We start from the raw sequence: 15,945 nt of genomic DNA, 5'->3' as shown, positions 1-15,945 counted from the left end.
TATTTCCAGCTACATTCTCAATGCTGGAGCTTTACTTGAAGCCTTTTAAGTTCAACATTTGTTCTTTCTGCTCTAAATACTGAATTAATGTTTTTATATCTCATCTTTGTGATCTTTAAATTCAGCTGAGCACAGAGTGTAGAAGAGGAGAATAAAAACCAACCAAACAAAATCCAAGCAAACCAGTCCGGTATCCATAGGATGGATATCTCTGTCTGAAAAACTTTCATGAGGTGCATACAACAATAATTTGAGATATGTGAGCTTAAGAATGGCCTCTCATCTTGTGTTCAAGATGTTTTTTGACAAAATTTATTTTTAAAATAAATCTTTTTTTCAAAACTGTGCTGTAAATTTTCAGCAGATTTTTCTCATATCTTGAACTTTATTTTTTTAACTACTGGATTCTTAAATATATGTTATGCAGAATTGAAGAGAAATTGCAACTGAAAACATGATCCTGTAAAAGAAATTATGTAAATGGGCGTTTATCTTCTGGTCAAAGGAATTGAGGAAACTCTGGCCTTCCAATATAGAATGTATTTTGTAGTATTTTCTTTGCAGGGACAAAGGCTTGTTGCTTGATGCATATTTGCCTTCTATTCATTTGTTGATCATACTGAATTTTTTAATCAAGTCTTAAGCAATTTATCCAGAACACCTGCATCTGTAAGGTGATGGCTTCATGTGTAATTATATGCCAGTTCTGTCCTTACTGTCCTAGGATTGGTTATTCCTCAAAGCTACAAGGGTGTTTTCATCAATGTCCTGCTCCACTCTGAACATTAACTACCCACACCGTCAAACTGACTTACTGGCATAACAAGATGAATGTTTGCAGTATAAGTAGAATCAAACATTTTATATTCCTCTCTGCTCCATAGAATAATTTAAAATGAGAACATCCTTGTTCTTATCCCTTTCTAAAGCAGAGGAAGGTGGTTCTTTGTCCTTGCATGTTACTGAAAATCTTCTAAAATCGCTTCAGATGAAAACTTTTGTAGAAATGCAATTAAAATATTAGGGCTTAACTTACATTTTATATTCAGAAACATGTATCTCTGCAGCTTAATTCAATTTTAGCAAACTCTTCAATATTCCTATGGTTTATAATTTGCAAATTGAACACTTTTTTCCATTTAAGTTTAGAAAAAAACGGTAGTCCAACAGCATTTTAATCTAGTTCATGTAAGCAAAGATTCAAGAGAGTAACATTTTAATTGTTGTTTTTGAATGATGCAGAAGGAAAGCAAACACTTTCAAAAGTTGGTGCTGATTTCAGATGGTCAGATTCAATAGTTGCTATGTTGATTTCTCTCTGTCCAGTGGGAATTCTCTTTCCCATCTCTTTGGATGTGAACTTACTGGATTTCTGTCACCTAGGCTACTTCACATCCTAACTTCTCTATCCTTGAGAACAGAGCTGCCATGAGGATTTTGGAGAGGTTTGGTGGTGAGGTAAAGTAATTCATGAGGCAGATGGGATGTAGGAAGCCACTAAAAGTTTGGCTTTATCACTTGGAGATATTTGGGGAAGTCTGGTATTTTCATCACTCCTCCTCCCCTTATAACCCTCCTTTCCATCTCCCAACTTCCTGATGAAATAAGGGAGGGACCCAGAAAATGTAGCTGTGCACAGATATAGATGTAAACACACCCGCAAAAGGAGGTTCAGCTTCATGGAAGTACAAGCTGCCAGGCTGAGGAAGCCTTTCATACGGTACAGGTAAATTATGACAGGACCTCTAGGCTGTGGCCAGTACTGTACTGAAAAATGAATAAGGGGTTCAATGACTTTGGCAGATGATCCAGTTTTTGCATATTGGCTAAGGAGATTTCATGAAGCAATTTTTCCACTTGCCTAAATAAGCTGGTTTGGATTTCTGCAAACCCAAGCAGTAGGTATGCCTGAAGCCCCTTGATGCCCTGAGCACCTTTGTGGTTCATACAGAAATCCATTTTGTAGCATGTTCGTAAGCTGCATTTCTGAAACATCAAACCAGTGAAAATGTAATTTATTGTGGGATAGCTGAGCAGCTGTCAGGGAGCCAGGCTGAGAGGATGTTTGTGACTGTAACCTGCAATATTTGATAGATATAAGATAGAATCCAGTAGTGGAAATGATTCAAGTAATTAACGTGCCAGATGAGGACCTCTCTTTATTTCAGTGTTCACAGTGAACAGTGGTTATCTCAGAATGAAATATCCAGCTCCTCAGAACTGTAAGGGCTAAGGGGCAAGTTGAAAGGGTGAATTTTTTTTATTACACTGTGAGCTTTGATTTCATAGCCTGGAAAAGTCGATTACCTGAAATCTGCCTGAGCTGGGGATACCATCTCTGTGGCAAGCCAGGTTTGGTTGTGGTCGGGATCTTACAGCCGTGGTTGTTGCTGCTGCTTCTTGGTGCTCGTGTTCCACTCCCCCTCTGTGTTCTCCTTCCCAGCCCAGACAGGGAGCGTCCAGTGCTCACCTGGCCCCTGGGAGGGCTGCAAGGTCAGAATGGCAACATAGAGATTTCTCCTGGTGCAGATAATGGACAGTAAATTATTACTTTTTTCCTCACTATATGCTCTGTGTGTCAGAACTCTAGATGCAAATAGTCATTGCTTGTTTAAATATTAAAAGGTCATTATTCTGCTAAAGGTTTTGGAAATACATGGATTAAAGGCACTTAAAGAACATTTCTGAAAACCTGTAATTTACTCAAATTTACCTAATTCTGTAAGCCTGGGATTTATTAGCCATTGTGTTAATCAACTCTCCAGTGTTGTTTTTTGCGTTAAGTACAGATTAAGATATTACATGTAAACTCATGACTCTTCTTAGTCTTGCTGACAGCACAAGAGTTTAAAACTAGTTCAGAAAATTAAATAAGTTTTTATGGTGGACTTGTAATGGTGGATTTGTATTAAAAGTAATTTTCTTCCCAACTGAACATAGGGATCGATTAAATTACTAAGGACTTACTCTTCTCAGTAAAATTTAAAATTTCCTCAATATTATGGGTCAAGATAAAAATACAATAGCAAAGGCAATCTTCAAACAAAAGACCCAAATTAGATTATTAGGTTGAGGATTTTGAGTAGGTCTAGTTTATCCCATGTAATTTTTCAGATTTAAAAAAATAGTAAGTTATTCACAGCTGATTATTTCATGTAAACACGGTTTCTGATTACAGAAACAAAGCTGACAGGCTTTTTTTTTTTCTCTTTGACAGATGGAGATGGACAAAGTGAACATTTATTACCAGTCTGTGAGGATGAAACATGTCAAAGAAGTGCCATCTACCTAACCAAGCTGGGATTGGATCAGGTAATGTGAATTTGAATAGCAAAGACAAAGCAAAATACTGTGCTTTATGAAATTATATGAAATAGAAATTTTTCAGGAAGGAAATGAAACCTCCTCACCTGTAATTATTAAATACGAGGGACTTGTATTTATTCACTTGTGTTCCTTATCTGAAAAAATACGGGTTTAGTGGAAGAGGTTGCAAACCTAAAATTCTTTATAATGGATAATTCTACTCAAGAAAATGATGGACACTCCTGAAGAGTCGCTTTCTTGGTTGCAAAACACTGTATTCAAAGCACCATAACTGTCCCAGCATAAGATGAAAAGCAAGGTTTGTGTTAAGAGTTGGAAAGAAATCTAATTCAAATGATGATCTTGTTTAGTTTAACTTAGGGTGTTATTTTAGAGTATAAATATATATATACACACACACATACATCAAGTTGAGCCAGCCCACACCTCTTACCCCTAATTTCTACTTTGTTTGTTATTAATGAAGTAAATTTCCAGGTGGTATAGAACACTTTCTTAGGCTGTGTATCTTCAGGGCTGGGAGGTTCATTTGTTCATGACACTACTGGCTTTCAGAGACATGGTTTAAGTGTGTGATCGTCTGGTTGAAGTATTTACAGTGCCCTGATTTATAATAAAGTTGCAGCATACAGTAAATTAACCAGATGTTTGTTGGATGGCTTAATAAATGTTCTACTAAATTCATATTTAGCGATGTGAACCTAAAGGCCAATGTGACATATAAAGTGCTTGTAGCTGACAGCAAAACCCACTGTAGGGTACTCAGAGAAAATTACAATGTGTGCCATACATGTTGCTACCATGATATGAATTACGGATTATTCCCTCACTGAAAAATTTGAAGTTTAATTTTGTGCTGATAGTATACTCTCTGATCTATAATTCAGAATTTATAGCTGAACTTGTTACAGTCTGTAGCCTAAGTTTAGAGCATAGATTTTCTCATTTAAGGAATCAAAATTTATAGAACACAGGCTGTAGCTTACTAGTGAGGAAAATCACTCTGTGTAGGAAAGGAAAGCACACAGCTCCTAGTCAGTGCAGGAGGAATGACTGGGATGGAGCATGCTATTGGAGTAAGAAAGAGTAACTCTAAATTTGGTACTTTGTATCTTTTAGCTTTCTGAGCTTGGCAGCTCTGTTCTCAGAAGTCACGTTCTGCTGTGCACGCTGTTTGGTTGGTTGTGGTTGCTGGTTTCTTGTTTTGATTTGGATTTTTTTTTTTTACATTGATCCCCTGTAAACACAGAACACAGACAATAGATTGTAGCACTGCTGGATGCACAGGGGTACAGCAGAGTTTGAGGTATGGACCAGAGCCTTTGTACAAAGCAAGTGGATGCTCAGTTTGGGATCCTTGCATTGCTTCTGCTCCGGGGAGAGCTCAGGCTGCAGCCACATGCTGGAATGGGGGAGTAGCTGGGATGCTCTTTGGCAAAGGACAGCTGCACTTCAGCTCTCAGTTTAGTTCCTTACTCTTGATAATACAAGAATTAAAAGGCATTTGAGTTTTGTTGCTCAAGTAAATTTGAGGCAAATATTCTAAATTAAAGTAATTTCACTGCAGAAAGTGAACCCCCACAAAAACAGTTGGAACCACTGAGAGTAGTGGGGTCTGAGGACCAGTTGTTGTTCAGGATATGTTCCCAAAAGGAAGTGGTGCAGTGGTGGCAGAGAAAAGTGTGGGTCAATTTGCCTAATATCAGAACTTTTCCAAGTTAGAGTCTGTTTTTGTAACCTGCTCTGAAGTAACATTGCATGCAGCCAGTTTTCATCTTGCTTCATTACTTCATTTGTTTAGTCACAAATACATCAGATAGTTAACCTATATTTAATTTGTTTACTCAATTTAGGAATTTCACTGTGTAGTTTCAATTTGAGAATACTTTCCAAGATAATGACTTTCAACATCAAAATTAGCAGTTAAATATTGTCACTTTACTTTAAACAGCAAAGAATCCAGGAGATTCTCAGCCTGCTAGAAAAAAAGTATTAAATAGTATTTAATTTAGACTTGCCTAGAATCTGTAAAGCAATTATCCCTCCCTATTTTTAGAATGACTTTAATTAAAAATGACAGTATCAAATGGCATGCAATAATGACTTGTTCTGGCCTAACCTTTTTAAAGAATTCTATCTAGAATACTCCTTTCTTGCACTTATCTGGAGGTGATGGAGCTTTTTCTTTGGAAATTTTTTCTCTTTTCTGTTCTGAAACAGTGAAAAGTATCAGTGCCTTCATTCATATGTCTGCAGCTTTTCCCGTGCATTGCATGCTTCATTCATATCAATTCTTACATTTATTTGAAAGTAAAATGTTTCATTTCACTGCATTTGGTCATTGTGAGGTCATATGACAAGCTTTGACTAAGGTTAATCTTCATGAGAAATGTTAAACATAAACTTTGTGGCAACGGACTGGAATAAATTCTGTTTACTAATCACTTTACAATTTGAGGGAAATAATGAGGAGCCCTTGTAGTGCAGAATGTGTTTCAACAAGGGTGTGGTATCCCTTGTGGAGCAGGTAGGTAGTTATAGGGAGTCTGTGGGAAACTGAGAAATTGCAAGTCTATTATTGAAAAAATAGAAGGCTCTGTATCTCCATTGTCTTAGTTCAGTTTTTGCTGCAGGGTTTTGTGGCTTTTTTTTTTTAGTTGAGGCTGTAGCAACAAATTGTTCTTCTCAGAATCTAATTATTTTTTTAGAGAAACTGATCTCAAATCTGAAAAATCTCAAATGAGATGACAGTCTTGTAAAAAAATACTTTGCCTACTGGGCCTGGTTCTGTCCTTCCTGCTTGTTTGCTGTCGCGTTTGATGAAACCCAATGAGAAACAGTTAATGCAGTTCCATGATAAATATGATGCTTTGAGATGAAATGCATAACAATAAGAAATGCACATCTGTACAATTAGTGGCTCTAAAGCCTATAGTGAGGAGAGGCAGGCAATGGCATGTCAGGCTTTGCAGTTGTTCCAGTAAGATCCTGTCTGTCAGTATATTTCTCATGATGTCTTTGGCCCAACTGGATGGCTACTGGAAATCCAGGCCAAGCTAGGAGAATTGTTTCAAGGATAACCCTTCATCATAGGTTTTAATTTATGTAATGTTGGTTGGGGGGGTTTAAGTATTAGAAATGTCTCAGATTTTCTTCTTTCGGATGGTGGAGCAGAAGTAAAGGCCAACAAAATACGCAAGAGTGACTTAAGGAGATACAGACCTCCTAAGGTTTTAATAGAATGTGAATGATTTCCATAGCAACAGCAGAATTGCTGTCAGATCCAAGTGGAATCCTATACACTGTTTCAGATTGTGGCAGGTGTTAGGACACCTCAGACTTCTTCACATTCACCTGCAATAGCTACAGTCTAATCTGGGAAATGTTTTAAAGTCGTTGGTACTGTTTAATGTAGGAACTCTAGATACTGTGATATTCTTAGAGATGACTAATCTTTCTTTAATTTTGCCAAGTATTCAGTATGATTTTTCATTTGTTTCCTGAGGCAAACACTATTATTTCAGTTCCTTCATCTGAGAGTTTCTTTGTGGGCTTGATGATTCTTACAACCTTTCTCTGTGCAATAGAAAGGTTATAGCTTTATTCCTCTTAGAAATCTAGCAGGTCTGAAATAGAACACAGCAGTGCATCCTACTGCAAACCCCAGGTCTTTGTGGTGTCGTTCTCTAGGCCAGAGAGGGAGGTGACAGCATTGATAATCACCTGCAGTCAGTCAATGTCAGAAGTTTTTCTTCATTCCTGTGTAACAGTTTAAAGGGGGGGAATGGATTCAGCTGCTGTAGTTTTCATAAATGTCATGTTCTACAAGATCTTCTCATCATTTTTAAGTTGCTTGTCTTTCTGAAAGCAGCTGTGGGGCTGTGACCATTGAAAACATGACTTTTACTGCTTTGGTTAGTTTTTTTCTGTGATTCTAAACCACTGCTGTGGATTGTCAGCTTCTGGGCTTTGAACACCAGCAGTTAGTGGTGTAAAGTACAGTCATTTCCTCAGCTGTCTAAGGGATTCAGGTGACCGCTGTATGCACTGAAAGCCTAAAGCTTGCTGAAATCCTGCCAGTTATTTGTTGTGTGCAGCTGAACTGCAGCGTATGGGGACTGAGAGAGGGAGCCCCGGGAAAGGGCTTGTGTTACTTCTGGTGCTGTGATAGCTCTTTTAGCCCCTTCCTGATGCTCATCTTTGTCATTCCCAGAAAATGTGTTGGCCTGGAATGGGCTACCAATTTCCAAACTTTGTGACGTGCAGCTGGCTCCCTGCCTGTGTTCTGTGGCCTGGAAGCAGCAGCTGGCTGGGGGTGGGTTTTGTGCTTCATGGGTTTCTGGCCATAATTTAAAAATGGAGATGTGTTAATCCCATAGTTTGGGCGCAAAGACCTGCTCACAAGCTTTCGAGCAAAAGAAGTCCCTTCCCTAATGTGTAGAAGAATGTGGGCTCTGTAAGAAATGAGCCCTTTTACAGTGACTGCAAGGAACTTTACATTTTTCTCAAATCCCTAGATCTTTTTCAAAATGAAAATTATGCTGTTTCCACAGGGCAAGAAAACATTCTTTTTTCTACTTCTTGAAAAACAAATGTTTAGAGAGTTTAAAAACAAATATTCAAGCACTTAAATATTTTTTACATTGTAGCCTACAAATCATTAATTAAAGCATCCAAAATATCTATATAAATGTTTTAAGTAATGATATTAGTGATGCTGTGCAATGGAATTTAACAGAAAAGGAAGAAGTAAATCTCATTTCTCTGACTGAATTTTATGTGTTCATTTAAAATTTCTTTTAAAAAGACACTCAATTTTTCAGTCTTTTCTCATCTGAGCTGTGTAGGAGAAATCATATGATCAGAAAACTGGAAAAAATAGCTTCATGTGTCCTCATTATACCCACCTATTTCTATCTTAGATAGAAATTAAAAAATTAGTTCTGGTCTTTTCCTTCTAAAATAGTAACAGGAAAAGGAAGCTTAAAGTAATTGTCTGGATTATCAAATACAAAATAAGCAGAGGATTTGTATTGTTGACAAACACATTTTCAGTTTTTTGCCTTTTGTACTGAACTATATGTCCCGAGGCACTCGAACAATTAATCTTGCATTACATTACATAGTAGTGCAGTTCGTAATAGAAATCTACAGAAGGAGTTTCTCCAAAAGCGTGGATTACTCTGAATTTAAACTGTCAGAGCAAGTTACATCTAGTGCTGGAATGGGATCTGGTTGTGCATCAAACAAGGCTGATGTTCTTGAACTGTGCAATAGCTGCTCTTAGGAAAAGTCCCACAGCTGCTTCAGTGGCATGGATGGATTTACTCTGTGCATCAATGGTGCTGATGCTTGGTAGTAACAGGTGATGTTTTGCTCACCTGTTGTTTTGTCTCTTGTTGTAGACCTTAGGAATGTGAAATTGCCTTCTATGAACCATTCTGAATAGAGTAAAAAGAGAAACAAATTTGTATTTGTGCCTAAAAATTCATTTTTAATTTTGTATCTTTAAGATAGTGTTACCTGGGAACATTTAGAAAGTATATGATGGATATAATTGGATTTTACTGCAACGACTGTGTGAACGATACCGTGTAAAGTAAAAGCTATATTATATTTCATGGTTCTGATTTCAATCACTATTTTTCAAAATTAGACTATTTTGCAATAATATTATTTCATCTGTCTTCTGCATGACAAGTAAGTACTAAGAAATCCAACCCTTTGAAAAATTTCCCTCAGGGTAAGAGTCTTTCCCTTATTTTCTGTTTCTTAGACTTTTCCAAACCTTCAGCAAGTAAGAGTAACTAACTAGACATGTGCATGTTGTTTGCTGTGAGGGTCCAAGTGTGTTTCATTTCAGGTTTGAGTTAGCAGCAGGTGCTGCAGATGATGATTTAGTTCAAAGCCATGGCCTACGCGGGCGGCACACGCTGGGTGTGTGCAGTGACAGGCAGGACTGCCCCAGGCTTCTCAGCCATCTCTGGGATCCACACAACACCAACCTCACTGCACTTCTGCAGACATTTTGGGAGCTTCTCTAAACTGCCTGTGCTTTTTTGTAATCCCAAGGGAGCAGTCAAGTGTCAGACACAATTGCCATGTGGCAGGAATGTTGTTGATTACTGGATTGTGCTAGCGAGGGAGTCTTTCCATGGCAGGATATGAACTATCATGGATCTCGTTCTGGTTCCTGAAATAGCTAAATTAAGGCTTGGGTGAGAGACATGTAAGATCTGTTAAGTGCTTTTGATGTTGCTGATAGTGATCCTTTAAGATGGCACCCCTCTGTCCTTTTGAAGGCATTGTCAGTTAGTTGACATATAAAATTACTTCTGACTTTTAAAATGACACTGATTTTTTCTGTAGCATTGAAATATTAACCCTGGCACTTCAGTTTCATGCTAACTTGCAAAATTACCTTGATTTTAATTAAGATAAATTCCTATTTAGCATCTCTGCAGCATTTTGGAAAGTAAGTGCAGATGCATTCTATTTCTTGTCCTGGAGAAATTATACTTCGCATTTCTTTCGTACTTTCAGTTTGATACTTTATTCTTAATTTCTTATCAAACAGTTCAGTATCTGGTGCTTCGGGGGAGATAGGAGGGGAATTAATCTTGAACTTCTGAATATCCATGAATAATAGAATTGTTCAAGTTGAAATGAACCTTGGGAGATCCAGCCTCCAGCTTTAAGCAGGAACAAACTGAATTCAGACCATGTTGTTTAGAGCTTTGTCCAGTCAGACTTTGAAAACCCCCAAGGACAAAGGCCCTGCAACTTCTCAGGGCCTCATTTGTAGTTTAATTTGGTTGCTTATCTCTAGTCAGAACCTCCCTTGTGTCAGTCTGACCATTTTCTCTTGCTCTTCTGCCATGTATCACAGTAGAGAGCCTGGCTCCATCTCGTCAGCTGGTTCCTTGCAGGCACTGCAAGATCCTGCCTTAATCTTCTGTTCTCCAAATAATCCCCGTGCCCTCAGCCTGTCCTCTGAGGAAGTACTCAGTGCCCGACTATCTTGTTGACCCTTCTCTGAACACACTCAGTATTCTCAAATCCTTCTTCAACTGTGGGGCATAAAACTGGACACAGAATGCAGATGCAGATGAACAAGTGCTGAATAAAGAGAAATCCTGGGTCATCCTGATGAGCAGGAGCACAGGCAGCAGCTCTGGTGCAGAGCTGGTTTGCTGCCCAAGCTGCTGTGCCCAGCTTTACCTTCCTGCTCAGCAGGACCCTCCCCTCCCTCAGGAGGGCTGGTACCCAGCTGAGCACTGCCCAGCCTGTGCCAGTGCAGGGCTTTACTGCTGGTGCAGGGTGTCTGTAGCTGAGTGTCGGTTTTGCCTGTTCTTGCCCTTCTAGGTCCCCTCTGGATGGCCATCCTGTCCTGCAGCATACTGACAGTATCCAGCAGTTTGGTGTTGGCCACAGGCCTAAAGAGGCTGCATCCATCCTCCAGTGTTATGATGTCTATTGCATTGCCTTGCAATTCCAGGGGAAAAAATGTGACTCAGGATCTCATGGCCCTGATGGTTTGGGTTTACCTACACTTAAAGATTTGTATAAATTCCAGGCAAGCGTGAATTTCAATTAAGGGGTTCGTGAATGTCCCCATATGCTGGTTGTATTCTTACAACCTTAACTATATTTTCCTGTTCTAGAATAACTGAGTGCATAAGAAATACTTCAAATTATTTTTTTCATTTGGTGACAGAGTTAGGAAATAATCCTTATTTGTAAGTGGTTAAGAATCCTGATGAAGTGAAGAAGTGGCAGCTGTTTTAAATAGAATTACATTGTTTAAGTAAATAAAATGGATTTATTTACCTTGCTGGGTATTTTGTTTTATTTTACAGTGGATTCCAGTCTTGCAAGACTTCAGAAATAAAGACACTGTCTGGGGCTTTGTACCATATCAAAATGACAAATCTTCAACAGAAATTTCATTTCCAATTACACTTCATATTGGAGATTACAATATGGATGGATACCCAGATGCACTTGCTATACTAAAGAACACTTCTGGAAGGTAGAGTATATGCAAACTTAGAAATAAAGCTATCAGATTAATGTTCAATCATCAGTCATAGAAATTACTAACTTCAGTGCATCTCATCCATTTTATCCAGTGAACAAGACTTTTGATCTCTGCTAACTGTTTCCCTTTGAACAAAAGTGTGCATTTTTCATGCTACATTCAGAATGCATAATTACATAGGCTCAAACTGGGACTCTGGGTGGGGAATTGCATCAGGGACTGGAGTATGAGGCAGCATTTTAGGCACTCCTCCCAGAGCTCAGGGGCTGATTCTCTCCCTTTCCTTTCCCAAATAATCTTCTGTAAATTCCTGACTTCAGCTGTCAGTTCTGACTAGTCACACCAGGCTGCTGAGAGCTGGGGAACCTGTTCCGTGCTGTCACATGGAGTGAGCACTGACTGGTGACTCTGCTGAAAAATGCAATAGTGGTTTGCCCTTTTTGAGAACCAGGAATTTACCAGTGATTTTTTTACTGTCCAAGTCTAACTGAAAATAAATAACACACGCACCCCCAACTCCCCTAAAAAAGAAACTTCTAACCCTTCGTATTAAATTTTTCAGCATAATCTTCTCATCCTCCTTTTTTAAATTTTTTTTCCTCCTTGCTTGCTTTCCCAATACTTTCTATTGCTACCATCTGGTGCTAGGTAGGAGAGGGCTTGTGGGGATGCTCACAGGGAGACTGTTGTACACAGAGGAGTCAGTGATCCATGTAAGAGCTGACCTGAGTAGGTGCATTCCCGAGCTGTTCCGCACGTGCTGCCGGATAAACGCAGCCGGCTGATCGCAACGGAGCAGCCTGTGGGCAGCTCTCACCTGGCACCTGGGGATGCTGCTGCTGGCATGTCCTTACCTTTACCTTGAAGTGTAGCAGCACGTTTGCATGTGAACATGCTTTTGCTTGACAGTAGGGATGATGAATAGGCTTGTTCACTTCGGAGAAAAATGGAGAGCCCTAGAGACCATGGTGTCAGTGAACGTCAGTACAGACAGGATATGTGCACGTATCCTGCAGTCTGTGTGCTGCACAACTGACTCTGCCAGCATCTGCAGAGATGGAAGATTATCTGTGCTATTCCCTTTTTCTTCATGTCATCACTTGTAAGAGGTATTTTAACGCATACTTTGTGGAGTCTTAATGTCTTCCTTACTTGACAAATACTTGCACTAATGCATTACAAAGCAGAGTAAGTGTCTCATACAGATGTATTTGTTATCTTCCTTTACGTGGTGTTTTGGATGAGCTTGGGTGCCGGTTCACAATTCGAATGAATACTCAATAAGGAAAACAAGTGAGGAGCTCACTTTGATGCTTCAGACAGTAAGAGAATTTGGTGCTGAAGTCCAAGAAGTCAATTCAGGTCTTCTAGTGGTTGCCTAAACATGAGTCACCCACTGACATTTTTGTGTTAGAGTTCTTCAGATAGTGACACACCTAAAAATGACCCAGTTTGAAGAGTAGCGTGCCTGTATTCAGCCTACGTGATGTGATTCATGACAAGGCTGTGAGCAGCTGAGCTCTGTCTGTACCTCTGAGCCTTAAAATAACAGCAGAGCAGCTGTTTCTATTCAGACACGGCAGACAAGAAGGAGGTGATGCTGTTACTGCCCAGAACTTGCCAGGCAAAGTTAAAGCACTCAGACCCTGAATGTCAGGTGTTTGACTCCAGACTTTCCTCAGCTAGGACTTTGCATCTTCTGTTCAGCAGTCATTGAATAAAGACTGCAGACAGTCTAGAGAGCAAACTAGAACCAGCCTTCCTTTTGCCAAAGGAACACGGTGACACAGAAACTGTAAAGTTGCTGTCTTTGCTTTTGCTTAAGCCTTAGAAATCCTGTGTTTTGAGCTGTACTATCGTGTATGCTGATAGCTGGTGCACTTCAGAAGGGCTGCATGAAGATTTATGGAGTTCAGAAATGTACTTGAAGCTGTTTTAACTTTTAAGGGTCTTAGGAGCTTCTGTCCTCTGGCTGGTGTATAATTTACTGCAATGTAGTATCATGTAAAATCATTAAAGTGTTTGTAAATAATTACTCCAGTAGAAGCTCAGAAGTCATATATGTCTTGTTGCAATGAACTACTGTGATACACTTTTATTCTCCTTGCTTCTGAATTTGTTTGCTTATTCAGTTGAGTGCATTCAAAACTATTTTTAAACTCGACATCAAAGTTGAGTGACACACTAGGGCATAAGGACTGAAGGTACTGGCAGATGATGTGACAAGCTATTAAAAAAAGGAGGTTCAGAAAATTGAGGAATTCTGGCAAAAACAAAGTAAGTAACCTAAAAATGAAGAAATACATTGCATGTTAACATTGTATATATCCAGTATTTACAGAAAAGTAATGGAAACATGCTTTGTAGTTTGGAATGGGAACGAAAGTCTTTTTTTTTTGCACTCACTATGAAATGTCCCATTCAATATTAATTCATTGGTTCTGAGAGACTTAAGCAAATACTTCCTTTTAAAATGTGCAACTGGATCACTGATTGGAGAGAATTAAAACAGTGTGGGAATTAAATTAAAAGCTGTCCTTAAATTAGAGCAAATTAAAATGAAAACCTTATTTAATCGATTTTAAACACTTCTGGATCAAGCTGTTTATTTCTTTCTCTGAAGCCTTTCATGCTATATCTAGAGATCTAATTTCAGTGATTGATTACTGTGATTAAATGATAAAAGCATTTTTGTAAACTCTTGACCTCAATCTGTGCTATCATTTAGGAAGCCTGGTTTCTACTTGCTGCCTGTAACATAAAGAAATTAAAGCAGGCAGAAACAATTTTGTTCATCTGAAAGTATACCAATACATGAAAATGGAAGAAAAGGATTAAAATCAATTATATGCTTCCATCACAATTCAGGAAAGTACTTTCAGATCAAATCCTTACAAATCCCTACAAAAGACTGAAATAAAGATACCATAGTTGGGTATAAGGTTGATTGACTGTCCTGCCCAGTGGGCACGCCAGGAAAATGGTCAATAGCTTCAAGTATTGTCAGAACTGTTGTAAGACTCTGCTGTTTCATCTCCTGCTATTGATGCCTTTTCCTGGTCTTAAAATCAAGGATCAAACATGATTAGAAGGGAAAAAGGGATTTTACCTCTGTATTTATTTTAAGGATCCTTAGGTGCACTACATCCAGGTGGAACGTGCCAAAATGCACACTGCAGTGCACACTCCTGATAGATCAGGTGTAACATTATAGGTCTTACTAATTAGCATATCTATGAAAAATTCCCCAGTGAGAGGCTTGAGTGAGCCCCCCTCCCCAAGGAACCTTCCCCTGGATGGTTCTATCTTAGTTTACAAAATGTGTTCTGGAGAGGACTTTGGGGTCTGGGGCTTTCAGATCCCTAACTATGAAGCTTCTAAGATGTTTAGTCTCCTAGCTTGACAAATAAGTTTAAGAATGTAAGCTAAAAACCACTAAAGATAAAAAAGTTATAAAAAGGTATATAAAAGGGGTATAAAAGAAAATGTAAAAATCATCATGGCATCACCATAACCCCTTGATTTCAAATTACAGTGTGTAATATTCCAACAGTGTGGAGACATTCCTTACCAACAGCAAAAAAGGAATGTCATTTGTGGTTGCAGGTGTTGTGGGGGTTTGAACCTTTTGAGCCTTTATTAAGACTCAATTAATTCCAGCAGGTGAAGGTGCTAAATGCACTGTAGTCCTCACATATTTGTCTGTTCAGTCTGAATTCTTTTAACTTTTGACTTGAGTTAGAAACCTGCACATTAGAATTCAAGTCCACAGGTTTTTCTTCAGGGTAGATACATACATGAATTCTGTATTAGAAATTGTGTGTGTATATAGAATAATAATAGGTGAAGGGATTTTATCAGTAGTTAGTAATTGGTTCAGCTATACCTCCTATCTTACCTAAATGAATTCATTTTTTCACATGCTGATTTTAAATTGACTCTGGTGACATTGGAAGTGTAAGTACTGCTTGTGAGTTTATAAACATCTTTCTCCCATCTAATTAGATGAAACAAATTTTGTTTAACCGTTGTTTCCAATTAGATGCTAGTAATTGGCATCTTGCATTGCAAATATGTAATCTTAAGTCTTTTTCGTGGTCAAGTTGGCAATACTTCTCTCTCTGACACTGGTGATAGCAGTAAAGACTGAAACTTGGATATAAACAGCTGGATATGGAAAGTTGAATAAAAAACTTTTAAGTACGATAGACTTCTAGAAAGTTTTCTAGGTGTTCATGCTCAGTTTGAAATTAATGTATATGTATTAATCCTTTATATGGAAGGACTTATTTGACCAAATTATCTCTTCCTAAATCATTATTAGTTGCCACTTGTCAAAAGGAAGGCTGACTAGAGGACTTCTTTTAAGGGAAGGATTGATGAGCACCTTGTAATTGAGAAAATCTAAAAAACCAGAGGCAAATTCAGTTATTCTGAATGTCTGGAGTAAGATATTGATAATTTAGATGTCCCTGGTATTACTGTAAATGAACTAGCCTAAAACTGACAGCATGAGAGATGTATGAAATTAGCAGTAAATAATTAATTCTAATTGCAAAGGAATGTGTTAAATTAAA

The 15,945-nt window shown here is 38.4% G+C and overlaps 1 protein-coding gene across 1 annotated transcript in view; it reads left to right on the top strand.

The window, feature by feature from the left end:
* The window catches only part of ITFG1 (integrin alpha FG-GAP repeat containing 1), a 73,417-nt gene that overhangs the window by 32,423 nt on the left and 25,049 nt on the right, over window positions 1–15,945 (top strand). Inside the window, exons 9-10 of the mRNA XM_082289881.1 lie at window positions 3,218–3,312; window positions 11,187–11,359. Coding sequence (XP_082146007.1) covers window positions 3,218–3,312; window positions 11,187–11,359 — 268 coding nt within the window. The remainder of the gene's footprint in view (window positions 1–3,217; window positions 3,313–11,186; window positions 11,360–15,945) is intronic.

The sequence above is a fragment of the Coloeus monedula genome, assembly GCF_965178545.1.
Source record: "Coloeus monedula genome assembly, chromosome: 13".
Lineage (NCBI taxonomy): Eukaryota > Metazoa > Chordata > Aves > Passeriformes > Corvidae > Coloeus > Coloeus monedula.
This window is presented reverse-complemented; position numbering and strand designations above follow the sequence as displayed.